Here is a 19,259-nt window from a genome sequence, read left to right on the forward strand (position 1 = left end):
AGACTTATATTAACACAAATATATCACTTACTTCTGCTTTAACAGGAATATATGGGAATTAACGGGAATATATGGGAATTAACAGGAATATATGGGAATAAACGGGAATAAATCTGAAATTTACAAAATTGAAGGTTCGCCCTTAACGGGGAACTTGGGGGGGGGGGATGTCATGTTTTTTAATTGTATTATTTTGCATGGATGTCTGCTTATTACAAAACAAAATATTTACATTTATGTTTGGATATGATACCGTTTGTTTTAATTACCCCCAATTTCCAGTTAATTCCCATAAATTCCCATTATTCCCATAAATTCCCATAATTTCCATGGAAAGTTTCCAATTTGGAATATTTCCAAAATTCCCCACCTTAACTAGTTCCCATGGAAAGTTTCTGGTAATTTACTGGAAATGTTCTGCCCCTTTGCAACCCTAGACTCCATTGTGTTGCTTTGTCTTGCTTTCAAACCTGTGATGCAGAACAAGGAATACCTTCTGTAAAAGTGTTAGCTTAGAAACTTAGAAACTTAGAAACTTCACGAATTAACCACACCCAGTGAACAGACTGCAGAGAGCAAACAAAGGAGATATAACATGTTGATTAGTGGACTTGAGGTGTGCTGCCTGCCTGCAGGCTCATCTGTAACACTGTGGACAGAGCCACTCTGGCTGTTTATGGCCTTCCCTCACAGCTGGAGCTCCATATTTACTGCACAGCTATGAGAGCCGTATCAATCTCCTCAATCTCCAACTCGCACTGAGAAATGGAAATAAATGTTTCCCATAATGTCAAACTCCCCTTTTTAAAATGGCTGCACCTCTGTCACTAAAAGCAGTTTAAGAAGTAGAACATCTGAAGTAAAAGTCACAAAGAACCAGAGTAAATAAAAAAAGCCAGTCAGAGCAGGACAGACTGAAAGATCTCACAGTGAGTCTGAAAAGGCATCAAAGGATTATAACGACACTAAACTACTGAGAAACACAAAAAAGCCTGTGTGCAGCAGCAGTTAGTGTTGCACTCTCACATTTTGTCAAAATCATTGGGTCCTTTTTCTTTCCCTGAAGGTGCCGAGCTGATCTTCACTGGGACGTTTTTACTAAAGGTGCAGTCGTGGCCCAAAATGAACGACCGACTTACTCTCTACTGGCATTTGTGAGTTTGAAACAAATCAGATTTTTACTCTGTTACGTTCTGCCTCCAGGAATCAGCCACAGCCACATATACAGTAGCAGCAGCAGCTCAGCACTCAGCTTTTATATGTCACCAGTCACCACACAGTCTGACACAAATATAAATGGACCATTACAACTTCAGTGCTTTTGGAGAAGTTTGGCTTTAAGAAGTGCAGGAAACTGTCACTGCACTCACAGCTGAGCCTCTTTGCCAGGGCTGGAAGGGAGGGAAACTGGACCCAAAATGGAGATACAAGCCCAGAAAATGATGAGGTGCTGCAACAAAAATTATTTAATAAACTATAGAGGGAAGAAAACTTGCAGGGGAAACGGAGCAGAAACATGGGAACAAAACAAACACTCACAAGCCGACGAAGGACAACAAGGTTTTATCTTTTTATCATACCATGAGTTTGGTGCCTATTCATGATAGAAACCCATTTTTGCATTATGATTTAAATACTTTTATTGTCTCAAGATCATCTTCTTGTTTCTGCAAATGTCACGAAAACAAACTGGAGTTGGTGGATTTTTGTTTATTCACTGTAAAAACAAGCATAGCATCAAAAACATACTGTTACAGTGGGTTCAGTTAAAACACAGTCATCAGCTGTGAGCAGCACCTGCAGCTTCATCGTACGGGCGGATAATGAAGCAGGCTGTTTCATTTCCACTCTGTCGTGACATTTAGTGTTTACACTCACAAACCAATATGCAAAAAAATACTCATAACATTTAAAGGCCCACATTGGTATTCTGAGGAAATAAAACGTCCCAGCACAGTAAATAAGTGACACATTAAGCAACTGACGTGTAATGAAATGTCTTCACAGGTGGCAGCGAACGATACACAACACAGTTCAACTGAACCATCCCTGAACCGTCAAGTTTGCTTTTCTTTTTCAAACTAATCTTTGAGAAGGAAGTTGTTTTAGGGAAAATTCATATTCTTTTAAATCCTTTGTGTTTGATTTTTATTCACTGTTTTGCTGCTGATTCAGTGTTATTGACTCCGTACTGTTTGTGTTTCCTCTCAGCAGGAGTTTTTAACTTGTTTAGAATATTTTATATAAATAACTGCAAAGATCCACTTCTTCTCACTGGCCTGATTAGAGCCGGGCTCCTACGTTACGTACATGACTCTGAACTTACGGCCTTGACAGAGTCTGAATATCAAACACTCTGTACGGTCCCACAGCAGCGGCAGATATGTGGCAGTGACATATACACATGTAATTGTCAGTTGTTATGAAAGTCATTTGAGCTCTCTGGATCCCTCCAGTAGCTGATCAGCTCCTTCATCTCCTCTGCAGAGAATACATCAGGCTGCCGCGGTTGCTAATTAACCGAATTACAGAAATAGCTTAAAGCGTATTACGTCCACACAGAGTTCACTGTGAGTGTGATGGTGACTGAAAAGTTGAAGTCAAGAAGGCAGATCATTTGATATTTCCCCACCAGGTTTTCCTTTCTAAGGTGTGGAGCTGAGCCACAGGACCATGTTTTAAAATGATAGCCACTCACTCACTCACTGGGCTGTTTGTGCTGACCAAACACTCTGCCTGCATGTTTAATGCACTGCTTTGGCTCTGGATATATAGTGAAAATGAAGTGTACATCTGGTGATGCGCCATCTGTCATGTAGAAAATGCTCGGCTCTGTTTACGTCTGCAGCAGCGAAGGTGAAGAGGAATTCATCTTTCAAGTGTTTGGATGATGGGAGATTTGGTACGAAACCTGAGCAGCATGTGCATTTGTGTTTTGAAGATTGAGGGAAGGTCAATCAGAGTCACACACATATTGTAACTGTGGCTCGGACGACTCCAAGTCTTTTGAGATGCATTCAATTAAAAAAGCTTTTAAAACGAAGCTGCTTGTGGAACGTCACAAAGAGCATTCTTCTTGTTTCTACTTGAAAACAAAATTATTATAATAATAGAGCAATACAAAACATTTAATTAATTTTCCAATATACTTTCCCGGTGTGACTCAGCAAACTATCATCCCCTGAGCACAAAGCTCTGCTGCCTGTGTGTGTTCGCCGCTGACATTCAGCCTCTCTTTATCTCTAATTGCAAATAGCTAGAAATTACCTCTTGAAAAGGTGACATTAGAATACTGAAGGAGTAATAATAACTTAACAGAAAAATATAGTTTGAGTTGTGCCGTAGACGTAGGAGGTGGTAGAAATTTCTCAGATCGCATGACAATCTTGACACCACCGGTATAATTAGCTACGACGAATATTAGACTACCGAGAGCAGTCACATTTTATCTCAACACAAATATGGAAACAAAACGATTTGCCTGTAAGTCACAAGGTGACTTAAAGTGAGTTTGATTGTTTCTTGCTGCATCCAAATGGAGGATTGCGTGCCACTTTTCTCAGATGAGTATCTCAGCGTCTCTTAAAGCCCGCGGTGACTCAGAGGTGCCTAATCTTCTCAAATCCTCTGATCCAGAGGAACTGAGGAGCAATTTGGACCAAAAAGAGAAAAAAGGGAAAAAAAGAGGCTTTTCCCTTTCTACAAGGTCGGGCCAACTGGGAGTGTTGCACTTGTAGGATTTTGTAATTATGTAAATGCTTTACACTCAGCCAAAATAAGACAACAACAAATGGTATAAACAACATTTAAAAGTGCAGGAGATTTAAGTCTTTACTAACTTTCTCTGTGAAAGTCAGTGGCTGGTTCCTGCAGACCTGAGGCTGCAGTTTCAGGACCCTAGTTTTTTGTGACAGTGCCACCCAGTGGTTAGGAGAACTGGGAGCTCATGTCAGGACAGCAGTGTTTTTAGGACCCCAGTTATTAAAGGGATAGTTCAACATTTTTTGGTAAATTGGCCCATTGCCATAATCCCTATAGTCTTATGAGTAGGTTCTTATCTTTAATTGTCGGTGCAAGCTATTTTTAGAACGGCGGAGCAGAGCCGCGAGCTGCTCAGAGCTACGCTACGGAGGCTCATTGGGGATTTCTTGGCTTCCCTCATCAAACTCATCAAATACACAATCCAACAACTCCACAACGCTCTGGTGGACAAGTTGTGACCTGCACATTCACCATGCTATGAGATAATAACAGAACGTTAGAGACGGAGTTGTTTTAGAGGCAAATGCAGAGACTGCTTGCCGAAAAACTGCCCCCGATGGGAATGTGCATTAGCGGTTTTGCATGAATTTAGAGGTAGATTTCGAGGTAAATTCATGCAAAACCGCTGGTGCTCCAAAGACTATAGGGATTATGACAATGGGCCAATTTACCAAAATGTTGAACTATCTCTTTGAGTTAACCACATTTTGATCCTTACAGTACATTACAAGGATAAAAACAGATTTACAGAGAGTGTCAGGGTTGATAAATAATGACTTTATATCGCTCACACATCGCTCTTCTTCATCATCTACTATTTCAGGCAGACAACAGATAAAAAAAGCATATCACTTCCTGTTTACCAGAGGTCTTTTCCAACAACACAGTGTTTACAACAACAAGAGGCTGTTACAAAGCGATATACTCTCGCTATTGTGTTGTGTCAATCAGTGATTGAGAACAGCAAAAGTGACACTTATTTATATGATAATGTAGGAGATTATTACTCACAACAACTCATGGAAATGTGATTGCTTCATTTAAATAAAGCGTGCATCTTGAATATGTAAAAAAAAAAACATATTAAGGATGCAAGTAATCTCCTGAGACAAACACGGTATTTGTTTTAAAGGACTCAAAGGCAACACAAGTGGAGCTGAATTCTCCGCTGCAGCCTGAGAAGCATTTTTCCTGATTGTCTTCCTAATGTGTGTTTCCACATGAGTATTCTCTTTGGCTGCTTAGCCACAAAGACCTCCACCCCAAAGAGCGAAAGACATAAAAGACAAAACACAAAGCCCATACCTTCTGTTGCTTCACACAGACTTGTCACTTGTTATTATTTGGATTTCTTTTGTGCTCCTCGACAAGAAAATAAAAAGGTTTAGTGGTGGTCAGTCCTTTGAAGTAACACAGGACGTTGCTAACATTTGTTTCAAGGTGAAACAAAAGCACTGAGAAATAATTGTTCTGTATTTATTCATCAACCTACTCTTGGTATGGGTGGTGGTGGCTGTCCTTACATTTCAAGGACAACTTTTCAAAAGATTCAAGTTGAAAAAATCTGCACAGCTGAAAATTTGAAATAGTTAAAGTTGCTAAAAGTAAAACTATTTGATGGTCATCCACTTCTTACCAAGAGTTGTTCAGGTTAATTAACAATTTTCAGTGATGCTCATCTTGTTTACGTTAGCCAAGCAAGCTACTAGTTATGCAAATTAGCTGCAGGTTGTGGCATTACAACATGATTGCAAAAAGGAATAACTACATAACAAAATATTAATTATCCAAAGTATTATTCAACTTTATTTCATTTCCAAATGTGACACTGCATTAATTTACTAATTAACACTCCTGAGTCTTTATTGCGGTGTTTTGGATTGTTGTTTTCCCACAAATGTTTCATGTATTATTATGAAGGGATTAGGTCTTTAAACACAATCCCCTCCCTTAAAGATCAGAGCCTTTTCCACCAAATCTGTGTGACCATATGCAAATCAAAGCTAATTTCATAAGTGTCTCAGACTGACTTTAATAAAGTCTGGAAAAGCTATAGAAAAAAACAAAACAAAGAACAGCAAGTACAAAATCTACATAGCTGTTGAATGTACCTTTTACAAGCTGCTATATGTTGTTTGGTGAACTTTAACGGATGGTTTTGACCTTGGACAAAGTCAGGTTAGCTAAGATAACAGGCTGCTAATTCCAGCTGCATATTTATTATTATACAGACGTGTGACAGTGTTATAACGTCCAATCACAGCCAAGCTAACGTTATCACAGTATTTACAGGCAATGAAGAAGGATCTCACCCAGCTTTACCTCAGCTATGTTAATTTCAGTTAAAAGTAATTCAAATTACACCCTTTGTGTATAATACGCTTTGATGTTTCCACCCATTTGCACAAAAATATATAGCCTTGGCTACTCATCCAGTGGTCATCAGTTTGGTGACTGTGTGTGTGTTCAGACACAGTGAAATATAGTAGCTAATTCCTCTCAGATGCACATTAAAATATACTGTATAGCAGATGTAGGAGCAGGCAGGTCATTTTTTATCCCCATTCTTTCTCTTACAAACAAAGGGAGACATTTTATTAATTTATGTCCATTCATGTACTCAAAATGAAAGGAACTTATTGTAAGATGGTACTTTATTGGTTTCAAGAGAGATGGAATTGCACCAGCCCAGAGTCTTAGTCGAATTAACATATCCTTGATTTAAAGCATTTGACATGTACAGTAGGTAGATCTACTCCAAAGTCATCTTACACAGACCATTGAGACATTAAGTTCACTGAATCCAGTTTTTAATATTTAAATGAACTATAAAAAGCACATTAAAACATTTTCTCATTTTAGTTACAAAAATGGGTCACCTAAAGGGCTTCTCATTGCATTCACAGAAGGATTTGAACAGTGGATGTCTAACAGTTAACGTATTTCTCTCTTTAAAAAATCCCCACCCAAAATATATAAACTTAATTGCTTAACCAAGGTATATACAGGGCATAACATCCTTGCATCTTAAAGGTTATCAAGAAAGTTTGAGGTATACAACCAAAATAAAAAGCCTGTCAGAAAAACAAAACAGAAAAAAAACAACAAATAGAATTAAATAAAGGAAAATGAATGCCATGATTTGCTTCCTACTAGCACAGGATCACAACATTAGTGGGAGATGTTGCCGTATACGTGCTGGTGTGATACTTCCAGTTGTTTCACCTATGGTCACAAGGGCAAAACAGCAAATAACCTCAAGCTTTGGACTGTAAATATATACAAAGGGCATACAGTCTAATTTAGCAATGGAGAAGTGTTTGAATGCTCACTTTATTTGCTTCGTGACAGGTACACAGTATGTGTTGAACAAAAAAAAATAAAAAAAATACCAGAATTATAAATTTATTTGATTGAATGACGTTCTTCAACTTACACTGTATATCTTTGAACCAACACTGAAAAATTTAAGAGCCAGAAGCAGAATCTGATACACATGCAAGTTTTGAAAGTGGATTCAGAAATAACAGTATTGTACAAAATAATAATTACAGTTTTTTTTTTTTATAATTATCAAAATACACCTTCTTTCTTAGCACCTCTTTATACTTTTGTGTGTTTTGAACAAGCACCATTGTAGTCGTTTTCATACAGCACCTGGAGAATCCAGAGAGGAGGTCTGTGTCCCCTTATGTCTCCCGACCCCCCCTCTTAGTTACCTCCGATTCACCCTCCTCTGCCACGCGTTCAAATGTCCTTCACCTTTGCTCCGTAACGTGGTTAAGTCATGTGGTTCGAGCCCTACAAGGGCAACAAGTATTTTCCTGGGTTACACGTACATACATGGAAAGACATGTTTGCTACACCATCTCTTATTCAAAACTTGCATGTGGCATAGAAAAGGGTGGGGGGCTAGAAATGGGGTTTGGTGGTACCCAAAACGTCTCAACTTGACTTTCTTTGCTGGCCCCATCAAGTCCTTTTTTTTTTTGTTTCTTTTTTTTTTCATTTTTATTTAGCCAAGGAAGCAGACGGGCCCAACTTCGAACCCAAACTTCTGGTTCGGGTCCCCAAAGTCAGTCAACATGACATCGATGATTGGAACCTGATCGATTTTGGGAGTATTAATCTCCATCACAGTCTTTCCATAGCCCTTCCTCGTCTGCAACGACAGAAAAAGAGAGAAAAGGAAGTGATTAGACAAATAAGTCTCAGAGAAACACACGCACAGTTTGTCACATTTTTAATGCATTCGCACTCTGCTGGGGTCTGATCTTGTAAAAACGAGCTGGCCTGTCATCGGCTGACATCAGTTAAAATCGCAAAGGCTTGTTGTGCTTCTAATGTGATTTTATTTCAGGAGTAATACTTCTGTTAAGCAAGTGCCACACGGCTGAGGAACTAATTACTATTCAGAGCTTCTTAAACTTTTATTTCAGGCACCACAGGAACAAATGTGTCAGAAACTGTGCTTGACTTTTGCTGGAAAATAATCTACTAATGTTTTTTTTCCCTTAATAGCGCCCAATTGCTAGGTTAACTCAGCCAAAAGAAGAAAAAAAAATCTAACTTTAAATGCAAATTGGCAAAACTAGCACATTTGCTTTCAGACCTAACAGTGAAGGACTGAACTCATCCACTCCCACTCGGACAGTTTCTTACCGCGCATCCGTCTGAGAGGGCCTTGATGTAAGGGTTGTTGTCGTAGGACATCTCCTCATCGTTGGCGCCCAGGAAGCGCAGCGCCTTGTCGTAGCTGTCGCTGGCGGCGTCGTACCACGCCACAGACTGGTGGCAGCTGTAGGTGAAGTTTTGCCTGGCCGAGGCTGTCAGTAGTCTGAGGAAGGTCATCTGTACCATGTTTATTGAGCTTCCCTCTGCGTCAACATAGGAAAGCTGTAGGGGGCAGAGAGAGAGGGGGAGGGAGAAAGGTCCAGTGTAAGTCCAGATTCTTATAGTCAGATCTATTCATTTGTTATATAAATATATTAATATATATGGAAAAAAAACAGAAGGAAACAAGGAGCAGTGCTATTTGCTTTTAAAGCTTTTCAACTACTATAATAATACAATACAAAAGTAAAAATAAACCCTGACAAAATTTTGGAAAATAACTTTTTAACATGTTCTGATAATGAGACAAAGAAGATAGACGACACATGTGCTGCGTCTCCAGCTGCCGGCTCCATCATCAGCTTTGTGTCTACGCACAATGAACATTTGGCCTCATTACTGAAACTTCGAGCAACATGAAGGAGACAGAGAGAGTCTGCCTGGTGGAGTGTGACATACAGTGGATGATGTGAATAATTGACTTGGTCTAAAATAAACTGTAAAGTTGTTTTTTTTGTTGTTGGTGGCAGAGTGAATTGAAGTGGAGTTTTGCACACAAGATGAAGACTGTAGTTTATTTAGAGGAGCCAGAGGATGAAATGAAAGATGCCGACAGTTTGCTTCAAAAGAAGCTGTAGAACAATGTGAAGAACTGAATCATCACTTCTTCTAACTCTGCATTGGTCTATATTATCTACTTCCTCCTTTCAATTTGGAGTCTTCCTTAGCAGGATAATGTGCAATTACCAGTGCAGCAAATGATGAGGCTGATGTGTTAGACGATTCTGTCTCAGTTTAAATACAGCTGGGTTTTCTAAACACTGGAACAAGTCTAGTTACAGTTGTTAAAGAGGCAGTTAAAGCCTCTGATGTGCAGTGAAATCAAAGATAAGAGGATAAAGATCAGATTCAATACGTCACTGTTCATGTTCATGCTAGTTTATTTGCACGAAACATCTTGATTCTAAAGCCTGATAAACCTAGAATATGACTCTTTCTTGAATCTTGAATCTAGAGAACCCAGAGCTCTGCGGATCAGTCGTGAGCCTGACGAGAACATTAACTTTTCGTGAACCTTGTAGGAACATGAGCATAAAAAGCCCTCTCAGGTCAGCGGCAGGCGACGTGCTGTACTTCTAATCCCACCGAGCTGTGCTGTGCTGTGCGTCGATCTGCTTTTTCATCCCGCTCTACTCTCTGTGGAAACACATCAGCATGACACCAGGATAAACCTGTGTCTTTCTTCTCCGACTAACAGTAACAGTAGCAGATGTTTACTGAGAAACTGCTGAAGGGTAGAGGGAGAGGAGGACTGCTGGAATGCTTAACTTTTTCTGCTCGGATCCTCTCTAATGTTTTATTGATGCTTTGTTCTTCGTGTGGGAACTGGATAGGAATTATAATGTTCCCACAATAAGTGAAAGAGGCGCCACTTCAAAAGGATGTAGATTTATTTTAACTAAAAGCCAATCTTGTACATGTTAAAAGCTCATCCCTCGGAGGCTTTGAAATGAAATGCTCTCTGCTCTGGCTTGGACTGAAATATGAACGCACTCAAACCATTATGTAGTTTGGGATGTCTCAACTTCAGGTCACTCCCCTGCAATTTAATGGGTGGTGCTGCTATTTGAGTCTATCATCATCATCAGCAGCAGCAACATGAGCAGCACAGGTATACAGGAGTAAGCAGGGAAAATAGTCGGAGACTGGGCGGTGATCCATTTAGTGTTTTACTGAGCGAAGGTGGTGAAACTGGAGAATGTGAAACAAAAAGAGCAATAAAAGAGGCGACTTACTATTTTACCACGTTTAAATTCACTGAACCATGACCCGGGAGCTTCTTTGGGCCATGATGATATTCTGACCTGCAGAAAAAAACAAGAAAAGCACAAAGTCACACATAGTCCTTCAACAAACAGACAGATTCCAGCATCAGTTTTATTTTTCTGTCGTGAATCAAACTGCCAACACAAGAAAATACCTGCTGCACAAAGCTTCAAGCATCAAGGGCAGCATCAAAGTTTATCATCTGTTTGTTATTTTAATGTCTCTGAAATATCATTTTCACAGACTTCAGAGAGTCGGATCATTTTACACTATTTGCCTTTTGGTGTTTTTGTTTTTTTTGTTATTTTTGACAGTGTTGTTTGCAATAAAGTGAATATCAAATCTGTACAAGCTTAGCCCCAAAGCAAATCAAATGGCTGCCTTTGACAACTTAACCCCGTCGCTGTGCAGACTGTTGATGAGCTGTTTTAACACGACGGCGTAATATTCGATGAGGAATCGTGATTGTGAAGCGACGCTAATGTTGTTGCGTGCGAGAATCCAGAGCTACTCACTCCGTTGGACTTCTTATCTGGATAGATGCAGGTTTCGCCCCCGGCGGTGAAGTTACAGTAGACTTTGAAGGAATCCCCTGAGCAACCTTGGTTTGGATCAATCCAGTATTCGCCTGAGGAGAACCAAGCACACTCAAACATCCTGTTCAAATGATGTCCACAGAAAATGCCTCAAAGCTCAACCTCAAAATTAAGCTTGCTAGGTTCCTTCAGCTGACATGATATTCTTAGATTAGTTCTCATTGTCATGGGTTACACGCTGCTGGATAAAGTCAAAAATAAACCTGAATCAACCCACACTGCTGCTGTGGATGTCAACTTTGTCTTAATTATTGCTCCAGGTTACGTGCTGCCATACTGATAGGACTGATCATGTTAAATTATTGTGAATTATACCAAAAAAGATGATTTTTCTACAACATTTAACCGTGCTGCTTTGACTGGACTCACCATCGGGGAACTCTGGGTGACACAGCTGCAGATCCTTGCACGTCCTGGCCGGGTTGTTCTGTGTGCCCATGGGATACTTCATGCGTTCGATGTCCTGTTTGAGGTTGTTGAGCGAGCTGAAGATGTCCTCCATGCCCTCGCCATAGTCCATGATGGTGCCGGCGGCGTCTGACTGCATGTCGGCCGAGCGCTTGGTTTTCTTGGGCGACTGGATGGGCAGCGGCTGGATCACCTCACCTGGTGGACCCTGCAGGACGAGACGAGGAATACAAATTTAGATTTGATGATAACGGTCAACCATCAACCATAACTCTACACTAAACTACACAAAGGAGCGAATGACTGCAGGTCTACTACTGAAAACTGAACTGTATTACTCTGTATATGGATGACTGATGGAGGAATATGGGCTATTATAAGATTGTTGTGTTGATCTGTGATTGTTATTGCATTGCTGTAATTCCTCTTGGCACAAATATCTATTTTCCATGTGGTTTACCTTTATGATATTTCTATTGCATTTTATTTACTCATATTTTAATTCATAGGGTCAGTGAATGTTTTGTTTTGTGGAAAAATTAAAGTATGTAAATAATATGTTGCTGCATAATTATTTGACACTGGCACTTTGCACTTTATATGTGTGCAAATACTTAATTATTTATTGACACTTTGCACTATGTTGTTGTTTTTTATACTTCTTAAAAAAGTTCTTTGCTGCTATAGGAGACTGCCGAACGTTCTATTTGTTTTATGCAATGACAACAATAAACTTAACTTAACTTAAAAAGTAAAAAAAACAAAACATTTTTTTAAATTTTTATATTTGACAGTTTCTGATTTGAACTTAAGGGAAACAGAGGGCAACAGTAGTGTTGTTTAATACTCACAGGAGGACCGGGAGGACCAACTGAACCAGTGTCTCCTTTTGCACCAGCAGGACCCTGGATAAAATATGAAATGAAAAAACATCAGCCAAGCTGGATTTATCATACATATTGGCGATAAACTTTTAAATAAACATTAATTCTACTCACACTTGAACCCTTGGATCCCTTAGGACCTTGAGGACCCTGCATCAGACGAGACATAAGGACAACAATTTTAGCAAAGTCAGTCTTATCTGCGGTGCAGAATCTAAATGAATAAGTGAATCAGTGAGGGACTTACAGGCAGACCAGGAGGACCGGGGGGACCGAGAGGACCGGAAGATCCACTGATACCCTGTGATATGAAGAGATGAAAGAAGAAGTCAGATATATATTAAAGAAAGATTGGGGACAAAGAGTATTATTGTGTCGAGAGTGAGATTATTTTGTGCAAGAGGCGAACACATACATCAAGCTTTCACGTGGAATCATAGAGTTTTTATATGAACTGAGATATAAACAAAAGTCATCAGAAAAAGGCCAAACCCTGCACTCTGAACAAAGCCACTCACAATGTCACAGCTAAGTTTTGTCAGGAAATTAAGCCAAATGATGGGGGGGCTATTCTTTTAGGTGCCAAAAATAGAAATGGTCAACTGAGAGGAAAGTTTTTGAAGCCCATGCGCTCTGACAAAAGGGGACATTACAGTTTCATTAGGTTTAATCTCCAGATACTTCATCCGTGCCATCACCTTAAATCACTAAGCCAGGGCAGGCTGGAGGCCACAGCAGGGCAGAATATCATATTCAGCCGTTCTGCAATGTTTATTTAAAAATGGATGAAGGTTCACATCAGCCCTTTACCGAGACAGAGGTTCAACCTTCTTCCACTACAGCCTGCTATTTAAGAGGAAGGCTCAACGGTTAAGAAAAAAATATTAAAATTTTAATGCCGTAGTTCAGAAGGAATCTCTTATCAGTGTTTTCCACAAAGCAGAATATGAGATTATCACAGTGGTTATCAGTTACACAGAAACTGACCACAGTGGCAGCAAGTGGTAGAAATAAAGTCTGTCATGTTCACAGAGTTCAGGCTACTACTAACTGGACTACTGGGGATATGTGAAGAGCAATGGTGGATTACAGTGGAAAACTAAAGCTAAATGAAGTTCTGTCCACTCACAAGGCAAGATAGGGAGGTAAATAAACAAAATAAATAATAATATATCAAAATAAATTGGAGTATAAGACCAGAATGCCCTTTTCGAGGGGTTTCAGTCAACAGTAAATGAGTGTGGCTGGACTGTAGAAAGGTAAATGGGCTAAAGAATGGCGTGAGGTGGAGAGCCAGCGCAGGAATGGAGTCATCAATCACTTACACCATCGCCCTTGCCACCAGGAGTACCCTGGGGTCCAGGCAAACCTCGGTCTCCCTTCTCTCCTTGCTCACCGGGGGGTCCAATCAGACCGATCAATCCTGGGTGACCCTGCAGGACGCAAAACAAATGTTCACGAACAAAGAACAATCAAAGATTACAATAACGTCCCTTTGTGTTTACTCCGAACTTTCAAAGCTGCTGTGAAGGAGCCTGACAAGGACAGAAACTGCTTTCTTCAACAAAAATGAAATGCACAAGGGAAGCGATGAAGGTGAGGTTTCTTTACAATACAAATCCTCTGGCATCATAATGGAAAACTCTTCTGTAAGAGACTTAAAAAAAAAACAACAACGCACAAGGCCGACACACAAGAAACAGAGGAGTCAAAGACTTTGACAACTGAAGGCTTCTTATAGACCAGATGACATGACGGCATTAAAGAATAACAACATGCTACATGGAAGAGGCTCCATTGTGAGCGTTTAAACTGCTCTTCCTCTCAAGCTATCACGTCAGTGTGTGGGAGGCAATTTAGACAGAGTAATGTGCGCTGTCTGAATATCCTATGCTGTTATATTTCACCAGCAAATTTGACAGCGGCAGCGAAGAAAAGATTACACAGATTAGAATGATACATCGCATTCTGCTGCATATTCAGTCCCGTTAAGAGGTTTTCTCTTACAGCAGCTACGCCAAAAACTAATTTTGTTTCCTTAATGTTAACATAAGCCTGTATTGGGATTAATGCTGCTTTGTGATGATAGAGGACGTGTGGAGTCTTATCATTTGCAAAGTGGCAGAAGAAGCTGTGAGCAGCCTCGACTTCAGTCTGAGCCCGGATCACTGTCCAAAGGCTCCTCTCTCGCTGCTTTCAGCTTTATCTTCCTGCCTGTTCTCAACCTGGGGGATGAGACTGGGAATAAAAAAAAAATGGGCTGTACTCACCTTTTCACCCTTAGATCCAGGGTCACCTTTGAGACCAGGAAGACCAGGTGGACCCTGAACAAGAACAGCACAAGTTACAAATCAATTTTTGCTGAGAAAAAAAAAGGCAGCAAGAGTGAAGAGAAGGAAAAATTTTAAGACCGGGGAATGAGACTGTAATGACTAACATGAAAGGAGAGCAAGAGATAAAAGAGAGAGGGAGAGGTGTGAAAATGATGTGCTACAATAGAAGAGGCAGGAAAATCATTATATGACTAAAGAGACATCACTGGAGAGCTGAAAACCACATATATGACTTAAGGGGGTAAAATAATTACCACTCCAGCTCTGGCTACACACTGTACTGTATATACATGCACAGACTGATCAGACTAATTAGAGATTATGCATACTAACCATAGGACCAGGTGGACCGTCTTGTCCCGGGGCGCCTGGCAGTCCTTGTTCACCCTGTAAAAAGCCGTTCAGATGTAGTGAGCATTACAGTCTGCTGTATTTTCTCCAGCCTGTGCCATTGATTTTCTGAGCTCAGCACCATGATTAATAGCCCAAACAGGGGGGAAAAAGTGTGCTGGAATAAACAAGTGAAACTAACCTATGAGCCAAATGGGAATATTGATTATTCCATGAAGTCCATCATCATGTCTTAGTAGAACTTTTCTATGTGTGCACGCTGTGTATGTGTGTGTTGCAGAATGGACAAGAAGGAGAGACTTGGACTTACGACGGGGCCAGGGATTCCACGTAGACCCTCTGGACCGGGCTTTCCTGAAGGTCCCTGGGGCCCGACAGGTCCTGTTTTACCTGCTGGACCCTCTGCACCGGCCTCACCCTGTGTGTGGACACAGAGGTGTTGTGAGGGAATGACATAATCTGAGTATTGGATCATGTGATCATTTGTAATGCTTGGTCATGGTGTAAAACAAAAGGATGAGCTACAACTTCTTAAATCTGCAGCACAGACGTTCTTCAGAGTATTTTTATCAGAATTCAGCTGCAGGCTGCTTTTAGATTTAAATTATGCTGAGGCGGTTTGCAGCTTGTAGACTGTGTGAATGGGGACAAGTAAATAAGAGTCTGAGTTATCAAATGAGGTAAAGTGTGCCTGTTCTTCCCGATCGGATTCACAACATCAGACGGAGCTGGAGCTCTCTTTGTTTTATATTTAGAGTAAATTAATATATTAGTTTGGCCACAACACCGAGGTGTGTCAGAGAGGTGACCGACTGTGACCTGGAATACATCAATATACACACACCAAGTAGAAATAACATATCGAGCTTCAGCTGCAAGGTGTGGTCTTCCATACATCCATGCTCATGTAACCTATGGAGGTTATCATTTCAATTTCAGGCTTATAGATCTCGCGTATGTACAGACATGGGTGGATGTATGGATTTAGAACCTGAGGAAACCAGGAGACTGATGTAAAACAACCACAGACTAAAGAGTAAATTTCATGGAGCTCTGATTCGCAACGAAAAGAGAAAAGCATGGTAACTGAGCACCTGAGGGCTGAACACAAATAGTGTTGAGTCCTTTTGTCAGTCTTGAAATTAAGCCACGGCACAATACAAGAAACAAGTTGAGTCTCAAGTTTTACTGAAATAGGCTGCATCCATAAATTTCCATCTAATCTATGGCGGGAATTAAATTACTTCTGCTTTTTTTTGTGCTTTTAATTAAAGAGGGGGGACAATGTGGGGACACTGAGGTGGGTGGTGGTGGTGGGAGCCGAGGGACTTGCAGCCGAGATGCCGCTACTGTGCAAAGGATGAATCGATCTGTTACCTTAGCGCCCTTCTCTCCTTGCCTGCCCTCTGCACCTGCAGCCCCCGGAGGTCCCTGAGGAGGAAGAAAGGACACCGCTTTAGCATTTCAACACAGCATCAGACCACACAGCAGTGATACAGCAGGACTGCACAAGCAGAGAGGTGTTCATCAATAACCTTTGAAGAGAAAGTGATATATGTCGATTATGCGCCTCTTTATACGATGGTTCGTTGTTTTGAAAATGATGTGGAGCGGAGCATCATGTGTGCAGCATCATCATCATCATCATCATCAGAGAGGATGCAGTCAGGTCGCCTCCGCAGCCTCTTGGCATTTCACTTCACCTTAATTACATTTCATTTTGAACAATTGTCTTGCCTGATAGATACCTGGTGTCTTTGAATGGGGAAGATAATCCATTGTCCTTGAATGTGCACTAATTCAGTTATGTCGGGACCTATTTGAATGACTTGCACACGCCTTTTGTCCACATACACAGTGACACGGTCGTGCAGGAACACACACAGACACATACACAGAGAAAACACACAGCCTTCATCAGTCACGCCCAGGGCTGGCAGGTCGTCTTTTCTCTCTGGTCAGGATCTTTCAGGCCCGCAACGATTTCTTTCAACTCCACCTTCAGTCATCTCCCTTCAAAGCCGCACTTCATCCAAATTCCACTCTGATCTGGCCGACCACAGCCTGCGCGCTATTGACTGAGAGCCTATAATGTGAGCTCTCCTCCTGTCTTGGAGCTTTCATCTCACCCTGATGTGTACCTCTCACTGGTTGCTGAAGAGGCAGGCTCTTGATCAGCACAACCAGCACAAAGAACCTTTTCAATTGTGGCACAATATGCACCAGCTAAAGTCAACGTGGAAGATGCTTTCCCCCTGTTAAGTTTGCCTTTGTGTTGGTTCTGCAGCCTCATGTGTAAGAGACCCAGTTTAAGATGGTTCTTAATTACATTAAATCGCTCCCAGCTACGAAGAAAAGATAAAAAAAAAACCCCTGAATGACTGACCTGAACTCAAATAAAAAAGGAATTAAAACTGGATGAGGTTAATACCTTATTCCATATTTCTTTTTTTCCAAGAAGCAAAGTTGAATACATTTCCAGTATTAAAGCTTTATCAAATCAGATGAAAACTAAATTTGAAGCTACACTAAATTGACCTTTTCACAATCAGAAGCTGAGCCGGGGACTGGTTTAAAGACTGTCGCTAATTTCCACAGGCAAATCGCTGACAAGACACACACACACACACACACACACACACACACACACACACACACACACACACACACACACACAAAAAAGATCCAGATCCCTAAACAATCCTAAGTGTGGAATTAGGTATTCACAGGAGCAACCTGTGGAGGATCATCTCGGGTCCCTTTTTTTTTTTTTCCCCTCAGTGAGGTAAGAGCCAAATGTGATAAAATAGCCCTTTTCCTTACCATAATCCCCCGGGCCATTTAGGTGCAGCATGTGCTGATACCAAGCTAAATACTCTGAATGTAAATTTCATCTGGCATATTAGAAAAGCAATCAACCCCAGTTTAAAAATGCACAGCGCGTTTTCGTCCCACTGGACTGAGCTCTTGGAGTCTCCCTTTGAAACGCAGTCACTCAACTTGATATTGTGACTTTTCTTTCAAATTCAGGAAAATAGCTGCTCATCATTTTCATGAGGACTTTGAGGCCTCACATCATATTGGAAATATGTTAATCCTCCGTTGCAAATGTGCATTCAAAAAGCAGCTGGGCTTTGATACTTCGCTCAGATATCTCAACCTCATAAAGTGTAGAAAGAAGCATCTCCTCACTTCCACGGACATCAAAGACACATTGGCTTAAAACATGTTTGAATCTTTATCTTTTATCTTAACTCAAACTTGTAACCTTGAGAAGTTTCACCAAACAGAGACCTGCTGTGGTTCTTCTAGTGAAAGTCTCAGTGCTGATGACCATATCCCGTTGCAATCAACACATTCAAAGCCTCCAAAGACTCTTTTCATCACCTCTTAACAACTCTACCACACCCATCTTATGCCTTTGTTTTGCTCCAGCTGTCAGTTTGCAGCCACGGATCGATAACGTGTCAAAGCTGCTGTATCTCTCTTACTCTCTTCCCTCTGCCACAAGGACGTGAGTGAGTTTGGAACAAAAGGCTCCTCTTTTCCAGCTGGTTTGTGCTAAATCCTTTCCAATTTCTCATGATTTTAACATCATCTCTGAGCAGGCTTTGAGATGGCTTTTTTTTCTCTCTCTCACCAGCAGCACGACACCTTGACCCCTTAAATCTACCTCCTGGTTTTTTCACCCTCTCTGCTTTTTACCGAAGATGAATCTCTGGCTGCTTTACTGCCAGCACTGAGTTGTTGTGAGGCGAGGAGGGATGCTGGTCTGCTGGCTTCGGGCACAGTGTGCAATGCCAGCAGCTATACACTCAATGCATCTAACAGGGTCTTGTTGAGTCATGGGTTTAACAGCGACTGCAGCTGTGGTCAGCAAGAGAGTCCCATCAAAACAAGTTGAAATGATGAAATGCTAATAAACGCAGATCATCAGATGGGTCAGCCTTGGATTACTGCCACCAGCGAAGCGCACAAACACTGTCATAATATTTATTTTACTAGTCACAGACTTACTCTCTTGCCAGGTGGTCCAGGTGGGCCAGCTTCTCCTGATGGACCTGGAGGTCCCTGAAAACAAGCAAGCAAACAGGAGATGCCAATGAAGAGTTTGTATTAAACAACAAAAAGTGAAAGCTGATATGAATTTTAATGAGAGTGCAGCTTTCTTCACTAAATTTCTCATTATGTCTGCCAAAAGGACACTAACACATAGAGCATATTGACATTTAGAGAATATTCAACCCCAGGAGAGTCCAGTAGAG

At 40.9% G+C, this 19,259-nt stretch overlaps 1 protein-coding gene across 4 annotated transcripts in view; it reads right to left on the bottom strand.

The window, feature by feature from the left end:
* Window positions 1–6,555: 6,555 nt before the first annotated feature.
* Window positions 6,556–19,259, bottom strand: part of col11a1a (collagen, type XI, alpha 1a) — a 75,080-nt gene continuing 62,376 nt past the window's right edge. For all 4 annotated transcript variants that reach the window (XM_085763730.1, XM_085763728.1, XM_085763729.1 and 1 more), the window contains 14 exons: window positions 19,012–19,065; window positions 16,372–16,425; window positions 15,305–15,412; window positions 14,977–15,030; window positions 14,581–14,634; window positions 13,636–13,743; window positions 12,558–12,611; window positions 12,425–12,460; window positions 12,278–12,331; window positions 11,388–11,634; window positions 10,938–11,050; window positions 10,392–10,460; window positions 8,425–8,658; window positions 6,556–7,924 (listed from right to left, as the gene is read on the bottom strand). In XM_085763730.1, coding sequence (XP_085619856.1) covers window positions 7,778–7,924; window positions 8,425–8,658; window positions 10,392–10,460; window positions 10,938–11,050; window positions 11,388–11,634; window positions 12,278–12,331; window positions 12,425–12,460; window positions 12,558–12,611; window positions 13,636–13,743; window positions 14,581–14,634; window positions 14,977–15,030; window positions 15,305–15,412; window positions 16,372–16,425; window positions 19,012–19,065 — 1,386 coding nt within the window. In that variant the 3' untranslated portion in view covers window positions 6,556–7,777. The remainder of the gene's footprint in view (window positions 7,925–8,424; window positions 8,659–10,391; window positions 10,461–10,937; window positions 11,051–11,387; window positions 11,635–12,277; window positions 12,332–12,424; window positions 12,461–12,557; window positions 12,612–13,635; window positions 13,744–14,580; window positions 14,635–14,976; window positions 15,031–15,304; window positions 15,413–16,371; window positions 16,426–19,011; window positions 19,066–19,259) is intronic.

The sequence above is a fragment of the Trachurus japonicus genome, chromosome 20 (genome assembly GCF_045865225.1).
Source record: "Trachurus japonicus isolate A0001 chromosome 20, Traja_1.0".
Classification (NCBI taxonomy): Eukaryota; Metazoa; Chordata; class Actinopteri; order Carangiformes; family Carangidae; genus Trachurus; species Trachurus japonicus.